This window comes from Sycon ciliatum, chromosome 7 (genome assembly GCF_964019385.1).
Source record: "Sycon ciliatum chromosome 7, ocSycCili1.1, whole genome shotgun sequence".
Taxonomy (NCBI): Eukaryota; Metazoa; Porifera; class Calcarea; order Leucosolenida; family Sycettidae; genus Sycon; species Sycon ciliatum.
Genome location: NC_088649.1, coordinates 7997728 through 8023646, shown reverse-complemented (window position 1 = coordinate 8023646; position 25919 = coordinate 7997728). Strand labels below are relative to the sequence as shown.

The 25919-nt window shown below is 47.7% G+C and overlaps 1 protein-coding gene across 1 annotated transcript; it reads right to left on the bottom strand.

Moving 5' to 3' along the window:
* Window positions 1-25670, bottom strand: LOC135821515 (zinc finger protein 263-like). The gene is made up of 6 exons (XM_065334516.1): window positions 25477-25670; window positions 17696-17916; window positions 16229-16377; window positions 15376-15724; window positions 3078-3205; window positions 1-1383 (listed from the first exon to the last, which is right to left on the bottom strand). The coding sequence occupies exons 1-6, from the start codon at window positions 25583-25585 to the stop codon at window positions 705-707; spliced, it is 1635 nt and encodes a 544-aa protein (XP_065190588.1). The 5' UTR covers window positions 25586-25670; the 3' UTR covers window positions 1-704.
* Between the last annotated feature and the right edge of the window lie 249 nt (window positions 25671-25919).

Sequence of the window (25919 nt, the reverse complement as noted above, 5' to 3'; positions counted from 1 at the left end):
GGCTTTAGGAACTGTTTATCCGGCAGTATAACCCTGTTTTTAAAGAACTGAAATAACAGACAGAAGTGATGATTTAAGCACATTCCACTTTACATAGCTCGGGGATTGAGTTGTATGGGACAAAACTGGGATGTTTGATGGATATAGAATGCAAAAAGTGATTTTTGGGAAGAATTGGTTCCCAGGCAATGTTTATGATAGATGTGTGCAGCGATATTATATGTATTACTGCTGTGACAGTGACAACGTAAGCTGAAAACAAAGATGTTTTGATGTAAAAACTATTTTCCTACTTGTAACAGGATGGTCATGAGGTGGGCTGTGGCAATGCAAAGGTGTGATTTTGTATTTTATAGCAAACAAGGAGATACATGTATGCCCAAACCGAGTAAAACAGACAACAATTGGTCGTAATGATCAATGTGTTTGAGTGGCGTAAATGTTTCTTCAGGTAAAGTATGCACCTAGTTGACGTAAATTATAGTACTGATCGCTTTCACACCTGTATGTATGAGCGGATAGTCATGCAGTGAGTTCGAGACTAATTTGTTTGCATATTGTAAATGAAGTTTGTCCTCTGTGTGAGTTCGGGCAGGAGCACACGACTTTGAGAATTCTGTGAATGACCTCTTTCTTGCATATTCACGTTCTCGTTCAGGTCGATTTCTTGGACTGTTGAAATACGATCTACACGACTTGCTCCTCTATGAACGATCCAGTGTGTGCAATCGTTCATGAGCATGCAGAATTGATAACTGCGTGAACGATTTTCGACATGTCTTGCATTTGTAAGGCCCCTCTCTAATATGAATACGTTCATGAACACGAAGATGAGACCCCTGCTTAAACGATAATTCACATGTCTCACACTTGTAAGGCCTCTCCCCTGTGTGAATGCGCATGTGTCTACCTAGATCGTATTTTTGCTTGAACGATGCATCACATGTCTTACACTTGTAAGGCCTTTCACCTGTGTGAATACGTTCATGGTGACGTAGTTTAGATAGACAAGAAAACTCCTTCGGGCAATGCTGACACTTGTGCAACGTTTTATGCTTAGAGAGCTTGGCTTGTTTGGAAACGGTAGTGGTAGCCGGAGACCCTGCGGACTGATGCAGGACGTCATGCCTGGGTTCTAATTGACTTTCGTTCTCATCCCCTTCCTTACACGGATCTTGTCCTTGCTTTTCAGAACTTCCCATACGACCAAACGGAATGCCAGCGGAAGATGCAATCGGTGTCGATGTCAGCAGTGCGTCTCCGTGGAGGTGATTGTGCAACTGCCTGATTTGTGCTGGCCTCCAACGCATATCAGCATCATTATAATAATCTGATACCACATCTGTCCTTGGTTCCTTCTGCTGATCGTCAATCTGAGTTCCGCTGTGGAACGAAACAAATGTAAACAATAGTACAGCTATTTTTCATTTTCAAAGGACTCTAAGAGCATAGCTGGGACACTATCTCATGCCTGTGCACGTGAATGAACAATTGGATATAACTTACTAATACAAATAAATATTCCAATCTTACACGATTGGACAACAGTATGGCTACGGGTCATGATTAAACAACCCACCCCTATTATTTAGCCAGAAAGTGAAATAAACAGACACATATTCAACTACCTGGGAATGAGCACTCGGATTCTTGTCATGAGTAACAATCCCCCCACTTGCTCAGCCAAGAAGTGCACAAATTACGCACAACATTGACATAGCAGAAACGGACACTTTTTTTACCAGCCGTGGGCCATCCCCTGATTTCATAGGTGCCAAACATTTTACGTTTTTCATTCACTATCGTGATCAGGAAAAAAAGAAAAAAAGAAAGAAAGACTCGGATAGTGAGCCCATATATATTTGATGAAGAAAGTAAAAGGAGAAACATGTTACGAGTTATGACAAACTGTCCACCAACGTAACCAGATCTTATACAGTCAGCGAGTGCCACAAAATGGCACAAAACTGACAAGGAGTAATGAGACATTCGGCGACTTGACACCTAGCTCCAACTCTTCTCGAAGGCGCAAACCAACAACCTTCCAACTTGGAAGGCTCAGGTTCGGAAAGGTCCAAGAAGCGAAGGAAAGCGCAACGAAGAAGAGCATGAGCTACGCATCACGGCAACAAAGACCTATCATGACCTATACGGCGAAACGTACGTCTTGTGGAACTACTTGTTATTGTACATAACTAGTCCATCATACATGATAGTGGAGTTCAGTAGGATGTTGGCGTTTCGGTTTGTCACAATTTGACTTCGCTTAGCTTCCCCTTCTATGTTTATTACATAAACTTGAGCCTCCCAAGTTGGGTGGTCTGTTGCTTTGCGTCGACGAGTTGTAGTAAGGCCGGTCTGTCCAATAGTCTTACTAGTTTCGTCATCATCTAGTAACTTTCGGCATTTTTTGTTACCGTGATGCGTAGCTCATGCTCTTCTTCGTTGCGCTTTCCTTCCCTTCTTGGACTTTTTCGAACCTGAGCCTTCCAAGTTGGAAGGTTGTTGGTTTGCGCCTTGGAGAAGTGTTGGAGCTGGGTGTCAGGTGGCCGAATGTCTCATTACTTCTTGTCAGTTTTGTGCCATTTTGTCGTACTCGCTGACTGTATAAGATCTGGTTACGTTGGTGGACAGTTTGTCATAACTCTTAAAATTTTGTCCTTTTCCTTTCTTCATCAGAAAGAAAGACACTCTTAAATACTGTTAAACCGGAAAGTCTAACGAGTCACAAAGTCTGACGTTTTAACGTCCAATTATTTTTTTGTTATTAAAAAACCGTTATCGTAAGATGTCTGTGTAAAGAAGCGCATACAGATGGGTGGCCAGGTAGCCATCGTTCTGCACCTAATCATGCCAAAATTACAAAAAAACGTTAAACCTTCTGGTCGTTAGACCTTCCGGTTTTAGAGTACATCAATATCCTACAGTCCTACTCGTGAATTACAATGAATTTCGTCAAATTTACTCCCAAAACGACACCCTTTGCAAAAAAATACAAAAATATTCAAGTTATCAGAATACTGTACAGTGTTGTCAATTAGAAAAAATGAAAGATCAACAATTTAGTTTCGACTTACATCGCTCCCTGAGCAGGTCTTTTTGGGAAGGAAAGAGGGAAACGTCCAACTGGGCGAACAAATGGCATTGCCGGTGCGGTTATGTATGGCGAGGTATACACTCCTCGTATACCATCCAACTTCGGAATCTGTATATGGACACAATGTAAAAGTGTGCGTTTGATCACGATCATTGTTATTATTGCACTACACATTAAAACTTCAGTGATGTCACTATGTGTCACTTCTTGGTTGTATGCACGTGTTTCACTGTCCATTGGTACAACAATGTTTCCTGTTTAGTGACGCACGAAAACCTGTTCGAATATTTTTGATTTTTCACTATTGCATATTCTGGGAATAAGAGGCAAGGTTCAGTTTATAGTAACGAAAAAAGAACCACGAAACCGCAAGTTACGCTATAATGTCCACTAACACCCCAAATTATCAGCTCATGCAATAGCAGTGCACGACACTGACCGACAGTACTGACAATCTTCAACTAACTGGCTTACAGCTCTAGCACATCTTGGATGCGCACTCCAACAGCCTTCCACATGGGAAGGTTCTAAGTTATAGAAAGAGCATGAGGAGGGGAAGTAACTGGTGGTGTTAGTGGATATTATAGCTTACTTGCGGTTTCTTTACTATAGATCGCATATTCTGTTCACATTTTATTTATTTATTTATTTATTCAACATCTCCTGGCCCGTCCGAAGACTGCCAATAAACATGAGAGGTCAGGTGATAGCCAACCACGGCAAGCTAAAAAGGGAAAAAAAAGAAAGATGCTGTCAGAGAGGGAAAGGAGATAGGGAGAGAAAAAGAAAGGGAGGCACATTAATAATACATGGGATCACTTCGGATGAGACAGTGTGGAAAGCTGGACTGTGAATTTCCTGATATCCTGGCATGTCTTAATGCTAGTAGGCAGGTTAGACCAAAGGGAGTATGCTGAGAAGAAAGGGGATTTCAAAAACAGAGAGGAACTAGCATGGGGCAGTGATAAGGCATTGCGTGTTGGTCTAGTGGTTACAACCCAGTTGTACTTGGCAATATGTTTCGGGACTTGGGCTAGGAAGATTTTTTGCACAAGGATACAAAGATGCTGCTGATGTCGGGCAAGAAGAGGGTGCGTGGAAGCAAGTTTATAAAGACAAAGGGAGGCAAATGTTTGGTCTTTTCGAAACAGAATTTTCAGAAGCAAGCGTTGATGTACCTCCAGTCTGTGGAGTAAAGTCTGAGACAACCCGCACCAAGCTATATCGCAATAGTCAAATATAGGCAAAATGTACGACTTAAAGAACAATTCTCTGCAGTTATCATTCAAGTGTTGGCAGTGGGGTTGTAGCATACCTAAGGACGCACTCGCACGCTTGCACACAGACTGGACTTGTGGAGACCAGGAGAGTTGGCGGTCGAGAATAACGCCCAGGTGCTTGTGCTCGTTAACAACTTTAATAGGTGTACTATTTAGACCAGGAAAATACAGAAGTTGAGTGGGGGGCGAGGGAGAGAAGAACATGGCCTCGGTTTTGGCGAGGTTAGGCTTCAGTTTCCAGGTTTCCATCCATGTTACTGTAGCGTTGACCCCGGACTGCATGGAGGCCGTGAGGTTGTCTGCCGAGCTGTCGGAGCACATCAGAGCAGTGTCGTCAGCAAAAAGACTTACATTTGGTACAAGGGCTGGCAAGTCATTAACGTACAGTAGAAATAGGAGCGGCCCAAGTATGGACCCCTGGGGTACCCCAGACACGACTAGTAATGGGTCTGATAGGGAGGCAGATACTCTGACAGTCTGGTGGCGGCAGGAAAGATAGGATGAGAGCCATTGCAGGGCTGGACCGTGTACCAAGAAGACGGACTCTAGCTTTGCAAGCAGACCACGATGCCAGACGGTGTCGAAAGCTTTCGCTAGGTCAAAGAACACGATGCCAACATGCCGCCTGAGGTTCCGCTGGGTGTAGATGTCTTGTACTAGACGTGTTAGTTGGAAAGTTGTGGAGTCTCCACGGCAGAAACCGGATTGAGATGGTGAAAGCGCTGGGGTGACGTGGCAGTACAGAGACTCAAAGAAAATACGTTCACAGACCTTGGACACAGCGGGAAGGAGAGAGATTGGTCTGTAGTTGCCAGCCTGAGAGCGTTGGCCTTTCTTATAGATCGGGACGATAACAGCAGATTTCCAGACGGACGGAAATACTCCTGTACGATATGACATGTTAAAGAGCAGGCACAAGGGATAGGACAGAGATGGCGCAAGCCATTTGAGAACCTCATTGGGTATGCCATCTTCGCCAGGGGACTTACAATTCTTCAGGAGTTTGAGGTGCTTACAGACGGTAGCAGTCGTGGTAACGACGCGTGTGAGTGGTGCGCTAAGTTCAGGGGCTGGGGACAGCGATGGAATGACCCAATTCGGATCTTCCGGAATGCCGGATGAAACAAACTGCTTGTTCAGTGTGTCTGCAATCGCCTTCACATCGTGCTGGCGGTTGCCATTGGAGTCCGTCAGGTACTGGATTGGGGCGCGGGAGGTCCCGCGGCACTGGTTGCGAATGAATTGGTGGAGTGATGGGCGATCGGGGGAGGAGAGTGTTGCAGAAAGAGAGTTTAGAAAGGAGCGGTGTGAGGTACGAGAAAGGTGCTTGACGAAGTTGCGTTGAACTCGGTAAGCCTCCCGGTTAACCGGCGTTGGGAATTTCTTGTAGATGCTGAAAAGATCACGCTTGCGCTTCACTTCAGATACGAGGGACCGTGTCACCCATGGGGGACTAGATGTCGAGGATGTTGGGTTGGAATGTTTCCGGTTGTTGTAGCCGATAGCAAAGTTAGAGAGGTGCTGTTGGAACCCTCGTTCAAGGACGGCTGCAAAGTGATCTACCGCGGCGTCAACAGTTGGAGAGCCTTCTGGTTGCAGAAACGACCAGTCGTGGCAGGAGAAATCAGCGTTCATAGAGTCCCAGCACTGAGAGGGAACTCGACGGAAGCGATATGGGAACGGTTTGCGAGAAGGAAGTGGCAGGTCTGGATCCGAGGGCAATGAGACGGCGAACTGGCATGAAACCATGAGATGGTCCGAGGAGCCAAGAGCGCAAGCTGTGTGAACGTCCGTCGCCAGCAGGGGTTGGTTCGTGAAGACAAGGTCTAGACATGACTGTGTTCCGGAAGATGTTGTGTGCGTTGGACTCTTTTTTTTTTTTTTTTTTTTTACAAAGACCACTTAATGCCAAACATGAGATGCAGCTAGGGGAAGCACGCACAACCTGAATCGTGGCAGTGGTGGTGAGGTTTAGGGAGCTCCGCCGACCTAGGGTCTCGACATCATAGCCACCCAGACGCACCAAGAGTGGGTGGGGAGGGAGAGCGAGAGAGAGAGAGAGAGAGAGAGAGAGAGAGAGAGAGAGAGAGAGAGAGAGAGAGAGAGAGAGAGAGAGAGAGAGAGAGAGAGAGAGAGAGAGAGAGAGAGAGAGAGAGAGAGAGAGAGAGAGAGAGAGAGAGAGAGAGAGAGAGAGAGAGAGAGAGAGAGAGAGAGAGAGAGAGAGAGAGAGAGAGAGAGAGAGAGAGAGAGGGAGAGAGAGAGAGAGAGGGAGAGGGAGAGAGAGGTTGCGAAATTGTTAAAGTAAAATAAAGGAACATTGAAAATATGAGATGATTGGTGAGGTGACTGCAGCCTCAGCTATTTGGCCAGCAAAGTCATAATTGTTACAGTAGGCCAGCTATTACATTTACAAGGGAGCTACTGTGCCGCAACATAGAGCGAGGGAGAGTATATAAGCTAGCGAAAAAACTTCAATAAAGACACTGTCTCAGATGCGGTGTGTGCACTACGGCTGAGGTGGTTGTGGGAGGTCTGCTAGAGGCTCTCAGTCGCCCAGCTCCAGTGGTGCAGCTGGAGGTGACGGTGGACACGGCACTTAAAGGCTTGCACCAGCTGATCCAAACCGAAGCATGTAAGGGTGCGAAAAAGTGCCGCCCCAGCAGGACACGTTAAATCCGATGGGCACCACCGTTTGTGCTTACTGTTGAAGTCCCCAGCCATTATGACATGGTACGATGACATGGGAACGGTTACCAAAGCACTAGCTAGCATATCACAGAAGTGGTCTATTTCCGTGGTTTTGACTGAGGGCGGACGGTAGGTACAGCAGACGAGGATGGGTGTCGGGGAGCCTAAGATTGGGTGAAGCTCAACCCATACGGATTCACAGGTCGGACGAGCAAGGTCGTCGCGAACTTGGACTCTTCCGAAGCGATTTTGCGGGACAAGAATCGCAACTCCACCATATCCTCTGGTTGCCGTACCGGATTTGTTATCATGAGGTGGTCGGTCGCGACGAAATGTGGTATAACCGGAGATGGTGAGCGCTATGCTTGGATTTAGCCATGTTTCATTTAGACAGATGACATCAGGTTTGTTGAAATCAGCAATGACAGACAGTTCGGCAGATTTGTTAACGATTGAGCGGCAATTTACGGAAAGCAAGGTCAGTTTACCCTGGCAAGGGGGGAAGTAGGGCCGAGCCAGTGGATTCAGCTGTGGTCGCGCCATCATGCTGAGCCTGAGGAGAGGACGTTGTTTGCCTGGTTGGCATTGCTGGTGTCAAAACTGTCCGCGGCAAAACGCCAGGGCCTAACCGTGTGCGAAAGAGCATCCGGCCAGAACCCTTTGTCACCGACTGTGTTCTCATCAGCTGCCTCGACGGTCACCCGTGCGTAGGCAGTTCTGAAGTGCTTGGATGCAAATATGACACCTTCCTGAATCTGCACTCCTCGGGCAGAGCACCATTCAGCAATTGATGATGCGGAGCAGTGTGGCTGCACGTTGCCAACGTAAAACACTTTGCGTTTGGCCCGGGGTGATGCCGTGAGGTCTACTGCCGGCTCGCTATCACGAGCCGGCTTGGTGTAGCGGGATGTTTCCACCCGCCTTGTTATGCTTTGAGCTAGCTGGGACTGACTACTAGTATCTGCCGCGTGCCTTTGTCTCTGGGCGGCTTGAGTGCGTCTGCCCTGGTGTTCCTGCCATTCATGTACTTGTTGTTCAGTATCGGTTGACCTACGGGATGCATCCAGGCCTGCTGCGGGGCTGGAGCTACGACTTGTAGTATTGCTGGACCTACGGGATGCATGCACGCCTGCTGCGGGGCTGGAACTACGACTTGTACACAGTCGTCGCCAAAAAAATCCGGCCAATGCCAAGTATACGCGTACATAGGTATGGTAGGTGGATCTACGCGGTACTTCATCGCGGGTTCATGCACTGGTCTGGAGTGGAGAGTGGAGTGGCACATGGCGGCATGCACTAGCTACAAAATTTAATAGTCTAGGTACTGCCACTGGCACTAGCACTGGCACTGGCACTGAACAGCACTGAACAGTCTGCGCCGCACTCTGCTGCAGTCGGGCTGAGCACTGCGCCGAGTCTGACTCTGAGTGAGTGTAGAAGGCGATGGTTTCAAATAGCGCATACCGGTAGGTTGCAAACCGGACCGGACTCAATATTCACTTTCTCTCTTGGTATTTTGATTAGAAAACATATGTCACAGTGAGACTACGATGTGTTATAACTTATACTCCGAGCCAAAATTTCATGGCTCTGCGATGACCAGAAGCGCCACACCAAGCAGGTGAGTTTTTGACGTGTTGCTTCGCACTGCGACTTGAGTTTTACGACTTTCGAAAAATCAACTTCTTGTCGCAGGTAAACAGCGGCTCGCCTCTCGCCAATAAAGCACCGCATACCAATCAAAACTAATGGAGAAGCACACACAAGGCTTATTGTTACTCTGTACTGGCCGTCGTGGAGCGATAGCATTTACCTAATTTCAGCCTCGGACTAATAGAGTGAATTTGACGTGCACTCTAAAACCTTTCCGATTTGGAGCCACCTCTGAAAAATTGGGCAACTTGGAGGCAATGGGTCAACACAAAGGAGTGGCTCAGTTCGATTGACTCTGGCCTCAGAGCAAACTTCAACATGCCAGTTTCCTTCCACAAACATATTTCGAGTGAACAATCAACGCTGATGATAGGTTTGCATGGTTTGGGCCATACAAATTTGGCTGACTTGTCAAGCCGTTGTCGCCTCTAATAGGCTCTATCAGTCTATGCGGGCCTAGCCTGTCTGTGCAGTGTCAGCATGTGAACAGTGATGAAGTAACTGCAGGCCCGGTCTACCAGTACCACTACATGTACCACTAAACTATGAAGTATGATACAGTGCATGCGGCCCAGTACAGCTACCGGTAGCTAGCATTGCATTTGGCCGGATTTTTTTGGCGACGACTGTAGTAGTAGTCAGGGAGCCGACCTTCAAAAAAGTGGCGCTCCAGGTCGGGCGAGATGGAGTACAAGATCTCTTCAGCAATGGGTTATGGGTCTATCAGAGAAGGGCTTTCGAGTTCTTGGCCATCCCAAAGCTGTGCACGGACATCGCGAGGACGCATTTTGTTCGACGATCAAATTCACAATTGTCAAGCATTTAGGCGCAAATGTTTTTCCTTCTCAGCCGACTTCTCGGTTTGAGAAGTAGGTGCGCACGCTCAAAATTCCAAATCAGTGACGATGCGCCTGTCCAGAAGATGACGACGCTGCAAGCTTACTTTCTCAAAGCGTGACATACATTTTCATTACGATTTTGGCTTTGAAAGTGAGAATAGTATTGCCATCGTCAGGTCCACTAGTCACGAAGCATGGCGCTTCTGGACAAAAGCGCAACATAGAGTGTGTACCAGCAATAGTGCACAATAATACTCGCGCCTACTCCGGCAATTCTGAACGCGTGCAAGCAAAGTTTCAAAGGTATATTTCCAGGTCTGACTGAGGTCGAGTCGAGCGAAGAGTCCGGCAGAGTAGGTGAGATGTTGCTTGCTGACAAGTCGGCCTCCGCGTCCCTGAGTCCTGACTGCCAGTGACACAGCCGTATGCACCAGTGACCAGTCACCGGACGTGCAAGATCATCATCACCCATGTCGGTACTCTGCCTGGCCTATTTATCTGCTGGTGGTGTCAACTCCGTTGCAGTTTGCCAGCTTGTTTGTTCCGGTACTCGTTCTTCACTGGTTCAGGTGAGCCTAGCTGCTTTTGCACAAAATACTTTGTGGATCCTGTGAGAGATCATGTAACTCGAAAACGAGACGTAACGTTGTTTGAAACAAAGGTAGAATGACAATCACTGCCAGTTCCACATGCACTTCTGACAGGAACTACGACAGACGTCTACGTGGCAGCACCAAAGGAGAGCATGGGATAGGCAACATAACAAGATAGAACATACATGCGCGCACGTGCATGTGAGCGAGCTTGTGTACACGCGCGCACGCCCACACACGCTTGCAAGCGTGTACTCACATGTGTGCGAGTGTGCATGAGTGCACACACACGTGACTCTCTGTTCGCACACACACACACACATACATGTGTGCGAACATGCGCGCATTCATCACACACGCGTGCGCACATACACACAGGTGGATGCGCACATGCCAATGCTCACACACACACACGCATACACGTGTACATGTGCACGCACACACACGTGTGCGCGCTTGCACGCACATACACACACAGGTGGATGCGCACATGCAAATGCTCACACACACATACACATGTACATGTGCACGACACACGCGCGCGCACACACAGGTGGATGCGCGCACGTGCATGTGTGCGAGCTTGTGTACACGCGCGCACGCCCACACACGCGCGCAAGCGTGTACTCACATGTGTGCGAGTGTGCATGAGTGCACACACACGCACACACACACACACACACACACACACATGTGACTCTCTGTTTCGCACACACACACACATACATGTGTGCGAACATGCGCGCATTCATCACACACGCGTGCGCACATACACACAGGTGGATACGCACATGTCAATGCTCACACACACACACACACACGCATACACGTGTACATGTGCACGCACACCCACGCGCGCAAGCGTGTACTCACATGTGTGCGAGTGTGCATGAGTGCACACACACACACACACACACACATGTGACTCTCTGTTCGCACACACACACACATAGATGTGTGCGAACATGCGCGCATTCATCACACACGCGTGCGCACATACACACAGGTGGATACGCACATGCCAATGCTCACACACACACGCATACACGTGTACATGTGCACGCACACACACGCGTGCGCGCTTGCACGCACATACACACAGGTGGATGCGCACATGCAAATGCTCACACACACATACACGCATACACATGTACATGTGCACGACACACGCGCGCGCGCACACACAGGTGGATGCGCACATGCAAATGCTCACACACACACGCGCATACACGTGTACATGTGCACGACACACGCGCGCGCGCACGCACACATGTGGATGCGCACATGCAGATGCTCACACGCATACATACATATAAACACACACACTCATGCACGCGCGCATCATTATCTACGAATCTCAGAAACATGCAACACGCGGCCAGAAGTTAATCATCACCAGTGAACTTGCTGTGATTGTGGTACCAATAACATGCTGTGCAAGAACGTCACCATCATCGGCTGCTCTGAGGTAGCATTCCAGAATGGCAATTTACAAAGCCGCTGTCTAGTGCCCTACTATCATCTCCACGGAGCAGCAGTCGGAACCCAGGAGATAACTGCTCGGCATAGCTGCAAACATCGCAAAGGTTACAGCACTGGATGCTTCTAGTGCAACGGGTCACCCCAACCCTGTACTATACTTGCTGGTGCATGTCCGAATGTGACAACCCAATCATTAGCGCCCATGTTCTGGACCGTCACTAGCGCTTCCGCCCAGGGCCTTATTACGGGCTTTTAGGTACTCGCCGATGCATGTCCGAATGTGGCAACCCGCTCAGCAGCACTACACATGTGAGCAACAAGTGGACGTCGTTGGCAGCACAGAGCAGAGGATCGCAAACCGGATGAAGAATGGATACTGTTCTCCATGATGAAGGGATCAAAAACCGTTCAACACAGATATTGCGCTACATCGTCTAGCCTGGATGTATGCGGTGGTGCCGATGCATATCGCGTCCATGACACTGTTTACATATCTGCATTCAGCCTTTGTTCACATAAATATGATGCACCGTAGCTGTAGTTTTAAAATGATTATATTCTACATGTTACCGCCACATTTACTGATTGCGTTTGCTTAAATTCCTAAAATATACGTCTACTACTACTCAATTTACCACACAAAGGACTGAATGAAGTAGGGAAATAATTATCCCATGATCTTCTACAATGTGAATGCTTCCACGTACGCGCATGTCATTGTGCAGCATCCGAAACTTCAACAAAACAATGATTCAAAGAGACGTTATTCAAGATAAGTCATGCATTTCCACGTTCACTGGTATAATCAAAGATTCCGTTCAAGGCAGCTGCCATGGTGTGTACCTTACCACCTTTAACACACGTTGTCAGTCCGCTCATTGACTAGCATGAAATCGTTTGTAGCAGGAGTGCTCTTGTTTGTAGTGAGGATCAATCTACAAAACACTATTGGTAAAAACAATCCAGAGTCACCTCGATGGAGACGGACAGTTCCTACGAGACCTGCCTGTCGACATCAGGGTCAAGTGGCAAGTCATTTAGCCGTTACGCACGACAATCTCAGGAACACCAGCCATGTCCTCCGACGACGAACCAGCTACTGTATGTTACTTCAGAACTCAGAACGACACAATTATACAAACAGAATGAAAAATGCTTCATCGACGGTGTGACTTTGCGTTTCGCTTCGTGTTTCTTTGTGTTTCTCTTGAAAATCTAGCAAGATTGAGTCATTCGCATGAAAATGTCTGGTTACGTCAGCGAAACCCGCTGATTTTCCCCATTTTTCAAGCGCTGAATGGCGCAAAAACTGTGAAATCACGGCAACGAAATAGTGTTCTACGAGCGAACAAACCTCCTTGCACCGGCATTGGTGCACAGCTTCGGGACGGCCAAGTTCTCAAATCGTCCTCTAGAGACCCTAACCTACCTCTGTGCGAAGTTTCAAGTCCTCCCTCTGAAGTGGCATACCCCAAAAATAAAAAGCATCCTACAGATTTCAGCTCCCGGACTATAGTGTTGGGTTGTGGCACACGCGTTTCTCCTGGCAGGCTGCCACTGCCGGCGTGTGTACCGTACGTTTGTACAGACCTGCCCGTTGTGGTGCTGAGCCTCGCACGTGCACTTGCAGTTTGTGTGGCGGTTCCTAGTACTACGTCGCTGTACTGGTGTGGCATGGCGTGCTGTGTGTGTACGCTAGTATCTCGCAGGTCAGCCATTTCCCGCCTCAGCTGTTGAATTTCAAGCTTCAAGGAAGCAATTTCATCATCTCTTCCCACCCTAATCAGGCGCGTCGGAACGAGTTTGGAAGTGGGGCGGCCATGGAAGGGGGGTGCGGGGGTCCTCCCCCGGGAAAAAAATTTCAAAAATTAAAGCCAATTGCAAGCATTTCCGGGCATTTGGTGCCATTTCAGTGTACGGTAACTACAATGAAAGACTTTTTGATTCTGCAAAAAACCAAGAAGATGCTACGATCGGGGACAAACATTACTCTCCCCGGGGAAAAAAATTCAAAAATTGAAGCCAATTGCAAGCATTCGCAGGCATTTGGTGCCATTTCAGTGTACATGGACTTTTGATTCTGCAACAAACCACGATCGGGGACAAGGATTTGCCACGTTTGCGCTGAGATCATCGTGCTTTGTTGCAGTGTGCTAAAAAAAAAACAAAAAAAAACAAAAAAAACAAAAAAACGGCCGAAAAAAAAAAACGGCCGAAAAAGTGGGGCGGCCATGGCCGCCCCGGCCGGTGCGGTTCCGACGCCCTTGCTAATTGCCACTATTTCTTTATTCAGGTCCATTATTGTCGAGGACAATGCGGCCAAAGCAGTCGTGACATGTCCTATACCGGTCATACCTTCCAGGATGGGGTGGGACCCAATCCCCTCCTTCCGGAGCGCTCCCACCAGGTCGGGCCGTGAGAAGGAGTCCGCTTTCGGGATGCCAGTCCGGGTGGCCAGGTTTTGTAGACAGTCGAACGTCAGAAGGGCCAGGTCGACATGCTCATTGGTGGCCATAGTCCGCAGTACAAGTCACAGCTCCTGTAGGTTACAGTTACAGACTCGGAAAGGCTGATAGGAGCGGAGCTCCTAAAACTGCATCCGCACTCGAAAAGGTTCTGCCCACACTTTATTGCACAATGTTTCCATCGATTTACACAGCCTTGAATATTTTTGAAACGGTGTCGATTTGGGAGTAAAATTGACGAAATACATTGTCATTCATGAGAGAGTAGCCACGTGTCCGTCCAGCTTGTTCTCTTTATTCGGATTGTAAGATTGTTGTCTCCTAGCAGTTTGTTTATTAAAGTAAACGTAAGATCGTACGTTCGTACGAGACTACGGTCCTGTCCTGCGGTGCACACATGTACATGTACATGTACATGACTGATTGTCGTGCATGCCCAGACGTCCAGCACACACGCGTGTCGAAATGTTTTTTTTTGGCGGGAAAGTCTGTAAAAATTAAGTGAGGGTCCCTTTAGTCCTTCGCATTTTGAATACGAATCCGTCTCTAGTAGGGCCGCAGTTATCCAGATTCGGTGGAAGTGCGCGAGTTCGTTTGGAAATAAAGGAGGAAGGGAGCATCTCAGCTTCCTCGGACCAAGACCATTCGGCTCAGAACCCCGAAGACTACAACTGGTGAAATTTTGATTTTAGGCTTAACTTCCCGTTCAACGCCGATCGGTATCACATGTGTAACCAAGCGAAAAGCGCGAGCTCCGATGTAAGGAGCAAACTTACACCTCTCGTTCATTTATCTTTTTCGTGTAAAGAGGGTTTTCAAACCACATAGTGCCCACGCCGTTCAAGGTCACAAAAGTGACCGAAAAGTAACGGACCCTTCTCTGGACGGATGCTACGTGTATATTATTGCGTTCTATCTGTGTTTTTTTAGTATTAAAAAAGTTACGTATATATGGACTGGGTTGGAGAGCCAAGGATTTCTTGTAGTTTCTAGCTCCTTTTTTCTCCTTCTATAAATTACTTCCCTTCGGGAACGGATACGATAATTTATTATTTTATTTTTTTTATAAATTAGGCTTTTGTCCTTAACTATACAGTTTAGGCTTAACTGATATGGTATAAATCAGTCAACTACATTATACAAAGCTTTCGGCAGTCAACTATACTGTAATTGAGTGGAGTGTAGTGGCAAAGCAAGTTAAGGCTAGACTTAATTGATCTAGGCTAAGTTTCTTTGATATTCGCTGTGTTCTTCTGTAGTCTATTCTGGTTTACTTACCTGATTGTGTGTACTATATTGTCCCTGTAACATGCTGGTGGCCTGCACCGAATCGGTAATGTGTCGATTGGATTCCAGCGTGGGCCAGTGAGCGTCTTCCACTTCCTGGTGCATTGTTGCAGGAGCAATCCTAGGAGTGGAAGTATCCCATGTGGCCATGTTAGTCACAATCTCTGAGGACCGAATACGTGTTTCGTGGCCCTGGTTGGTACTAGATGATGCGGCAAATGGGTCTTCGTTGAGGTAGATGCCCAGCTCTTTGATTTTTTCTTGGCTCAAATATCTATCATAATCATTGGATACAAATTCGGTCAAATGTTCTTTCTGCTTGTTGTTGCTCTGAGTACCGCTGTGGAACGAAACAAATGGGAAAAATGGTTCGGCTTTTGTTTTATATCAATCCATTCTGAGCGCCTTGTTGGGACATCCCTTATCCTTATGCACGTGGAAGGACCATTGGATACAACTTGTTAGAACAAATAGGTATTTCTATCTTACACGATTTACTGGACATTACAGTTACAGGTCATGATTAACAAACCACCCTTCTTGTTTTATTGTTTAGCCAGAAGCTGCTAAAATCATGTAGACCCTCAACTACCAGGGAGCCATCACTCGAATACTTGCCATGAGTAACAATACAAGGCAAGGAGAGCGACAATCTTCGGCACATCATTGACATGGCAGACAGACCCTCAACGACCTAACATCTAGCACCAAAGTGGAACTTAACAGTATCAATGTCCTACAGCCGTTTTCAAAAAAACGTACCAAAACATTCAACATATCAGAATAATGTACAATGTTGTCGATTAGAAAATATTGACTGATCAATCATTTTGTTCCGACTTACATCGCTTCATGAGAAGGTTCTTTTGGGAAGGAGGTTTCCGAAGGAAGTCCTAAAGTAGGCAAACTTCCCACTGGGCGAACAGACGGCATTGGCGGTGCGGAAGTGCTTGGCGAGGTATACACTCCTCCTATACCACTAAACTTTGGAATCTGTATTTTGGAAACAATGTAAAAGAATGCGTTTCATCGCGATTGTTGTTATTATCAAAACTACACATGTCTACTTCATTAATGTCGCTACGTGTCGCTTCTTGCTTGTTTATTAAAAGTACATACTTGTTTCATTGACCAATTTGTACAACGATATTTCCGTTTGAGTGGTATACCAAATCTTGTTCGAATTGTTCTTGATTTTTCTTTGTTGCATACTGGAGAGCCAAGGATAAATTTATAGAAACAAAAAAGAACCTAGAAAGCGCAAGTTACGCTACAATGTCCACTAACACCACCAGTTAAACAGGCAGATCATCCGATAGCATTACTCGACATTGACCGACGGTACTGACTTTCTACAACTAACTGGCTAACAGCTCTAGCACATCTTCGATGCACACTCCAAATTAATATTTTATAGAAATAAAATGAGGAGGGGAAGTAACTGGTGGTGTTAGTGGACATTATAGCGTAACTTTTGGTTTCTTGGTCTTTTTTTCTTTAATAACTCATTTATAGAAAAGAGAAAGACCAATAAACTTCAAGTGTCGCTATACTATTAAACCTTGGCTCTCCATCGGAGTCCTTTTCTGAACAACTTATTTATACATTGCATATACTGTCCACGTTTTATTGCACAATGATTGTATCGATTTACACAGTTTAAATAGAGTAGCCACGTGTTCGTTCAGTTTGTTCTCTATCTTAGGATTGTAAGATTGTCTCCTTTCACTTTGTTCATTATCGCCGATTGGTAGCAGATGTACGCGGCGGAAAGCACGAGCTGCGATGTCAGGAGCAAACCTACACCTCTCGATCATTTAACCTATTCGTGAAAGAGGGTTTTCACACCACTGAATGAAACTGCATGTATTTCGACCGTCATTATACAAAAATACATACTGTGATCACCTAATACCCCCGTCGTCGAAGGTCACAAGTGTGACCGAAAAAGTAGCGGACCCTTCTCTGGACGGATGCCACATGTATATTATTGCGTTCTATTTGTGTTTTTTTAGTATAACCTAAGTTACTGATATATGGACTGGGTTGGAGAGCCAAGGATTTCTTGTTCTTTATTTTCTCCCTCTATAAATTACTGATTTTTAATAGGGTTTTCCTTAACAAAACAGTTTAGGCTTCACTGATGTGGTATAAATCAGTCAACTACATTATACAAAGCTTTCGGCAGGCAACTATACTGTAGTGGAGTGGATTGTCATGGCAAAGCACGTTAAGGCTAGACTTAATTGATCTAGGCTAAGTTTCTTTGATATTCGGTGTGTTCTTCTATAGCCTATTCTGCTTGACTTACCTGATAGGGTGCATTATATTGTCCCTGTAACATGCTGGTGGCCTGCACCGAATTGGTAATGTGTGGATTGGATTCCAGCGTGGGCCCGTGAACGTCTTCCAGCTGTCCAGCGTTCCGCGCTATATCCGTAAAGCTTGTTTCAACGCCGACAGCAGGACCTGGCCATCCGTCGATTATTTCATCCAAAATATCGTGCTCTCTTTGTGCGTTAGTAGGGTCCCCTAACAATACGGGAATGCACGACCAAAAGTGAAGAATATTTATTTTATTGTGAAAAGAAGAAGGACAAAATGTTACGAGTTATGACTGATGACTCTTTTCACAATAATTTAATTGGCTAACCATCCGATTTAATTATTTTTTGATATTTGTTTGCTCAAATAAGATTTCGGTGATAAAAATAGCATTCATGGCGTACTTCGAAATCCAAAAACAACGAACGAAGCCCTCGCTCTCCATTCCGTCTTTGTTAGACACCACATTGGAGAATGTGTCATTACACCAAGCGCAAATTTAACATGGTGTGTTTCTTATCCTGCTGCAGCAGGTTATACCCTCAATTGACATTCATTTTCCAATGAATGCAAAACTGCAAATCGATTAAAGTCCAGCAATAGCAAATTTACATGTATAATTCAGCCATAATGAAAAACAGGAGCAGGACAGCATTGTATTTCTAACTGTCCATCACCGTAAACAAATCATATACGAACAGCGAGTGCGACAAGAAAAGGCACAAAACTGACAAGGAGGCCTGAAAAATTCAGTGACCTGACATCTAACTTCAAGGAAGACTCCAAGGTATGATAGCACATTAGAGCTTGCGGTAATGTAGGTTAAAGGGGAAGTTAAGGCAAAAATTAAAATTTCACCAGTTGTAGTCTTCGGGGTGCTGAGTCGAATGGTCTTGGTCCGAGGAAGCTGAGACGCTCCCTTCCTACTTGAATCCCAATCGAACTCGCGCATTTCCACCGAAACTGGGTGACTGCGCCCTACTAGATCGGGATTTGTATGCAAAATGTCACTAAAAGCGCCATTTCGTTCTTATAAAAGCACGGATGACCGCGATTGGCCCATATGTTGTAGTCTTTTGGACGCTGAGTCGACTGGTTTTGGTCCGAAAAGGCTGCGATGCAGCGTTCCTCCTTTAATCCCAATCGAACATGGTTGAAGAAGCGGTCACGTGGTCCTGGGTGCCCAAATCACCTGGTCACCACGCCAGCAGGTGACAACTTTCACACCAAGGTTCAACTCGAGTTCAACTCGAGTGACAGGACTGCACCCAAAAAAGGTCAAACAGGCTAGTAAGTTGTACCCTGCAGGCAGGGTGACCAGGTGACTGGTGTACGCAGGAGCACGTGACCGCTTCTTCAACCATGTTCGATTGGGAATAAAGGAGGAACGCCGCATCGCAGCCTTTTCGGACCAAAACCAGTCGACTCAGCGTCCAAAAGACTACAACATATGGGCCAATGGCGGTCATCCGTGCTTTTATAAGAACGAAATGGCGCTTTTAGTGACATTTTGCATACAAATCCCCATCTAGTAGGGCGCAGTCACCCAGTTTCGGAGGAAGTGCGCGAGTTCGATTGGGATTCAAGTAGGAAGGGAGCGTCTCAGCTTCCTCGGACCACGACCATTCGACTCAGCACCCCGAAGACTACAACTGGTGAAATTTTAATTTTTGCCTTACCTTCCCCTTTAAAGGTTGAACAAGCGGTCAAGTGCTCCTGCGTACACCAGTCACCTGGTCACCGTGCCTGCAGGGTACAACTTACTAGCCTGTTTGTCCTTTTTTGGATGCACTCCTGTCACTCGAGTTGAACTCGAGTTGAACCTTGGTGTGAAATTTGTCGCCTGCTGGCGTGGTGACCAGGTGATTTGATCACCCAGGAGCACGTGACCACTTGTTCAACCATGTTCGATTGGGAATAAAGGAGGAACGCTGCATCGCAGCCTTTTCGGACCAAAACCAGTCGACTCAGCGTCCAAAAGACTACAACATATGGGCCAATCGCGGTCATCCGTGCTTTTATAAGAACGAAATGGCGCTTTTAGTGACAATTTTGCATACAAATCCCCATCTCGAAGGGCGCAGTCACCCAGTTTCGGTGGAAGTGCGCGAGTTCGATTGGGATTCAAGTAGGAAGGGAGCGTCTCAGCTTCCTCGGACCAAGACCATTCGACTCAGCACCCCGAAGACTACAACTGGTGAAATTTTAATTTTTGCCTTAACTTCCCCTTTAACACATTGCACAAGCCACCACTTCACACGCGCTCCAGCGGCTTCCAAAGAGCCCGCAGATCCCACGCTATTCATAGATGTATGTCAAGTAACACGTACATGCACGCTGTGGTGGCATGTAACATGCGTACGCCGGAACTCACCTGAACTCGCCAGCCAACCAGCCATATGCGGCTGCAGCACACATCGGAGCTTGAACCCGTAACGCATACACCATACGTCGCGCTGGCCGTGTTGCTACTTCATATTTCCTTTGCTTGGGTAGTGAGAAGAACACCGGTTTGTTCCTTTCTCACTCCCTTTCTCTCTCTTTCACCATGCCACGAGGCTCTGTACGAGGAAGCAGACGTGGACGCGGACGCGGGTATCCCGTCGACGTTACCCGTCGCCGCTCGGTAGGGCTTCGACCTCGCCATACCCGCGGACTGACGGCATGCGCGCCTTCGCGCCTGATGCCTCCGACACACTGTCAGCAGCTAGTTCAGACTTCTGACCCCGCTCCAGGCACCGACGCTTCTATGCAGGACGAGCCCTCATTGCTCTCCCCGGACATCATTTCCTCAGCCGTTATGAAGATGAACGCCCTCCACCCTCTTCTCGAACGCGTGGAACGCCTGGAGAACAGACAGTGCTGAGTCTGATCTGGAAGCCGATCTCTCCCACGCGCGCGCTCCGCACCCGAAAGATCGCTCCCACGCTCCGAGCGTCAAGCTCCGGACCTATCCTGCCCGGAACTTCCAGTTCTATCGGAACTTCCGACTTTGCCAGGACTTCCAGTTCTCTCCAAGCCCTCGGTTCTACCCACACCGCCACGTCGTGCGATTGAAAAAATCCAGCTCGGAGAGTTTGTGGAACTTGAGGAACTCTTGCTGGAAAATTTCAGCTCCCAGGGACAGGCACACCGCCAGCATGGCACTGCGCTGGGACGTGATCAATCAGACGCTGTGGAGTATTCACCTACTCCGCTCTCCCCGTCCGTCATGCACCAAATGCACGCTCCAAAACAGCCGCGACCGCTGCCCACATGCCGCAGCTCAACACGCGAAGCCCTTTCCATCAGTGGCGGGCAGCACCCGCCGAGTCTGTTTTAACTTCAACCGCGGCAGGCCCTGTTCCCGCACACCCTGCGACCGTCTCTACGCCTGCAGCTCATGTGAAGACAAAGGACATGCCGCCACATCCTGCACCAGCACCACCCGCTTCAGGTGGCAGCGCCCTGCAGATAGCCACGAGAAGACTTCGAAGCCCACTGAGAAAAAGTAAGCCGACTTCCACTCCCCTGAACACTGTTCGCTTTCACACATTACTGCCTTCCTCGGAATTATGCTGGACACGGTGCGCATGGAAGCCCGTCTCCCAGACGACAAACCGGCGGACCTCCGCGAGCTCCCCAGCGAGCTCCTCAGCGAGCCGTCACGCTGCACCCAGACCACGCAACGCAAACTCGATCACTTCCTGGGGAAACTCTCCTTTGCGTCGAGCGTCGTCGTACCAGGCAGAACATTTACACGGCGCTTATGGGATATCAACAAGAGGTTTAGCCGCGCCAAGCCCTATTTCCGTATCACTCTGACAGGCATTCCAGCAGCTGGCACCATCGGCACAGCAAGCCCCGGACACTGTAATCCGCCTCCCTCTCCTGGACTGATGCAGGAGGTCACCGACCTGGCAGCCATGGCAATCGCCCCGACAACACGGCGCACGTACACCACTGGCGAAAGGAAATTTACGCAAGTCTGTGCGTTGCAGAGATGGACGCCCATGCCAGCTACAGACACAATGCCCAGCTGCTTCGCAGCACACCTCGCACAATCGGTTCAACCACAGACAATTCATGTCTACATGGCCGCAGTATGCAACATGCATCTCGAAGCCGGATTCCGAGATCCAACGATAAACGCATTGCTGCCGCCACGTGTTATGCAAGGCATCAAGAGGACGGCGACTGACCCGGCAATCCAGCGCACTCGCCTCCCAATCACCATTGATTTGCTGCGGAAGCTCCTCAACCAACTCAGCCTGGACCAACGGCGTCACCAGCAGGACAAGGGCATGCTCAAGGCGGCAATGGTGCTCGCCTTCTTCGGATTTCTTCGATGCGCTGAATTCACTGCTCCTCAAGCGGAGTTTGACCCTGCCACTCATGCCACGCGCCAGGATGTGACTCTGGATGTCACTAAAGGACGCACATATATCCGCTTCCACATCAAGCAATCGAAGACGGACCAACTCCGTCAGGGCCATGCAGATAATCGGTAGTACCACTTCACAACCTTGCCCGGTTGCCGCCCTCCTGGCATATTTTACAGTCTGTTCGTCTGACGCCACTGACGCACTCTTCCGCTACCGCCCTGGGAGGCCGCTGACCAGGCAGGCACTGACAGAAGAGCTCCGACAGCTTCTCCCACTCACGGGAACACCCAAGTCACGCGATTACGCTGGTCATTCGTTCCGCATCGGTGCCGCCACAACTGGGGCCATGGCGGGCACCCCGGACTGGCTAATCAGGGCAATGGGCCGATGGAGAAGCGACAGTGTCTTGCGCTACATCAGGACAACCGACACAGACATGGGGCAGCTGACCCAAAAGCTGTCAGAGGTACAAGCGCATCACAGAACGCATGGAGGTATGTAAGAACCCGCCACGCGGGCACGCAACTCGCACCCATGCACGTACCCACACGGCTGACCGTGTGGAACAGCACAGCAACTTGCTCTGCTAGGATTGTGCTGAAAAACTGCGCTGATAGCAACAACAGTGTCATTCACGTGCATTGCAATGTGTCACAACTTAGCATGGAGGCTGGGCAACCATGGGCCAGCTATGGTTGCCTTCGGCTATCACACTCATACTCCCACACTCCTGCCTCCTAACGGGCATTGCACTTCGTGTGTGGGCCGTCCACACTCCGTCCATTTCATGGGCGCCCATCTCATGGGCTGCACTTTGTGCGTGGACATACATACACACTATCATACAGGCCGTCCACACTCCGCCCAGTTCATGGGTGCCCATTTCATGGGCTGCACCTCGTGTGCGTGGGCCGTCCACACTCCGTCCATTTCATGGGTGCCCATCTCATGGGCTGCACTTTGTGCGTGGACATACATACACACTATCATACAGGCCGTCCACACTCCGCCCAGTTCATGGGTGCCCATTTCATGGGCTGCACCTCGTGCGTGGACTATCCTACATGATTATCACATGCCAGATTCGGTTGCCCAGCACTCCATGAATCCTCCATATGATGTGTGCTCTCCACTGGTCTGCAATAGCGAGTGCATGCGTGTTAATAAACCATGAAAAAAGGGGAAGGTGAGCGGAAGCAAGACTCGAGACTTAACTAAATCTAGAATGAAACTTGTACCACACAATTCAGTATTGTGTTAGCTGCGGGACCTTCTGACTTGTTTCTGCTATTGTTGGACACAAACTACGGCCACAATTTAAAATTTTGGTATTTTCTTTTGACAATGATTCTTGGCTCTCCGTCCGAGTCTTACATTCACACCTGATGAGTCGTCAGAATCCAGATGGCCAAACCTACTTCGTGTGATACTACCTGTTATTGCCGTTCGTAATCCCACCACAAATTCCACTCTATATGTAGTTTAGGACGAAGAGATTTTACCAACCATTCTGTCTCACTTCGTGTTCGGGTAACTTCCAACCTTGTTGCTTATCTCCGATACACATGAGCAGCCCAACTTGGGTGGTCTTTGTTTCGCGTGCTCGAAGTAAGCCGTTCCTGTTCTGTGCCGTAGTTTTTGTCTTCGTTTCCAACTCGTCATAGAGAATATTCTCAGTTTGCTGTGATGTTTAGCATGCTTTTGTCTTGAATGCGCTCACCTGATCCATTTCGGTCCTTCTTACAGATTACGTAAAGTTCATAATATGAACTTAGAAGTTACAAACTCGGCGGTGTTAATCATTAAAATTGGCTGTTCAAAAGAGGAACACACGCTTCCTGCCGTACTTGACACTTGACTGACTCATGACTGCATCCGGAGCATACGAGGAGCACGTCGCACATTCCACTCGGCATACCTGCAAGAAAGCACCACTTCCTCCTCAATACACAGTGTTTCGGGAAATTCACCTCTCGTCAGTTGGCTTTTGTTTGGCTGAGTAAGGTTATGCCTGAGTCAGAGTCGCTCATGAAGTTGTGTTAAGCAGTCTTTGAGAGCTATCGGCTCTTGAAAACGATGTCACCTCCAACAAGGTGTTTGTCGCGCTCAAAACAAAGTGTCTCTGCAAGTTTGTATCCCTGGAGATGGTTTGATCTGGAGGGCACTATATATGTGGTGATTTTCAGGCACAATCTTCCTCAGCCTACTCAAGCTCAACTGACGAGGGGTGAATTACCCCAAACACTGTGAATTGTGGTGTGACGCGTTTCTGCAGGTTTGCCGAGTGGAAGGTGCGAAGTGCTCTTCGTGTGCTCAGAATGCAGTCATGAGTAAGTCAATGGTCAAGCTCAGCAGAAGCGTGCCGCGGTTCCTCGTTGGAACAACCAGCTTTAAGATTATATTTGACAACAATAAAGTCGGCGGAATAGCGCGAGCTCCGGTGTGGGGAGCAAACCCTTTCTTACAAATCATCGCCGAAGTCGCAACCACTAATTCGAACAATAATAACATGATAAAACGAACTCGGGCGCATCACATTTGCACCCATTTTACATTTACATTATACTACTTGTACGAGTTATGATTAAATGTGCACCAAGGTAACCAGATCATAAAATTTATGCTATGAACGAGAACGATGAAAGGCACACAACGAACTAGAAGAGTACATTCAGCGACTAGACACCTCGGTATTTCACGCCTTCGAGGCAGAAACCCATAACCTGTGAACTTGGGAAGCACAGGAAGGGGGAGGTCGAATGAAGGGAAGGAAGGAGCAAAGGATATAGGCATTAGCTATGTCCCACGGCAACGAAGAGAACCAAAAGTCTATGAACGACAACGACATTAGCGGGACATTTGGCCATACTGGTCTTACTGCAATTCGACGACGTGTATCTACATGTATTATGATCATATGGTCACTTTGGTGCACTTTGATCATAACCCATAATATATTGTCCTTCCTGTTTTCTCCATGAAAACATTTGCTCGCAAACTCAGTTCTAAATCCAGACCAAGTTTTTTTGCTACATGTATGTTCACACTCCCAGCTCGAAAATAATGAAGAAAGACAATGGTACTGCGTCCAGGACGAACGTGACCACTATTGAGCAGGGCCTGCACCGAGACGCAGCACTGATGGTAGGGCATTGATGGCTCTGCCAACCTGAGGTATTGGCATCACGGCCAAAAACGCGCACCAAAAAAACAAAAGAGAGAGAGCTGTACGAGTCAGCAAAGTGAAAAGAAGGGAAGTCTAGTATTAATGTTGGTCTTTCAAAGAGCTTGGTACCCTAGTTTGCAATGAAACAGCCAACAATGGATTTGGGCTACACTCCTTAGAATATTGGAACAGGACCATTAGTTTTCAACAACTTGTATACAATGTACATGTACTTACGTGCCGTCGGGTAATTGAGGTACGAGAACAGCTCATCATCGGACTCTTGTTGCGCATGTCCCGTTTTCTGGTCACTACCATCAATACCACTGTTTCTCCGGTCTTCCATGACCCTATGCCTGTGTGTTGTCGAATACGAAGAGGAAAACACTTCTAAAGAGACTCATTGGCTGATGAACACACGGACTTGAAAATAGAAACGTCAATACTCAACTAATTTCAGAAAATAATGAGCACTGTCTCAAAATTCTTATTTGGCCGCGTAGTGTTGAAGATTGTATCACCCCGTTGTTGATGGTGTAACATCTCAGCAGAAACAGTAACAATCATCGAAGTTATGGTAAGAGAGTGTAATAGTGGTATTTCGCCAGTCTCATTGTGACATTGTACTGCACGATCGTGTACCTTCTCATAGTGTGAACATGGATATGCATTTCCAGTAC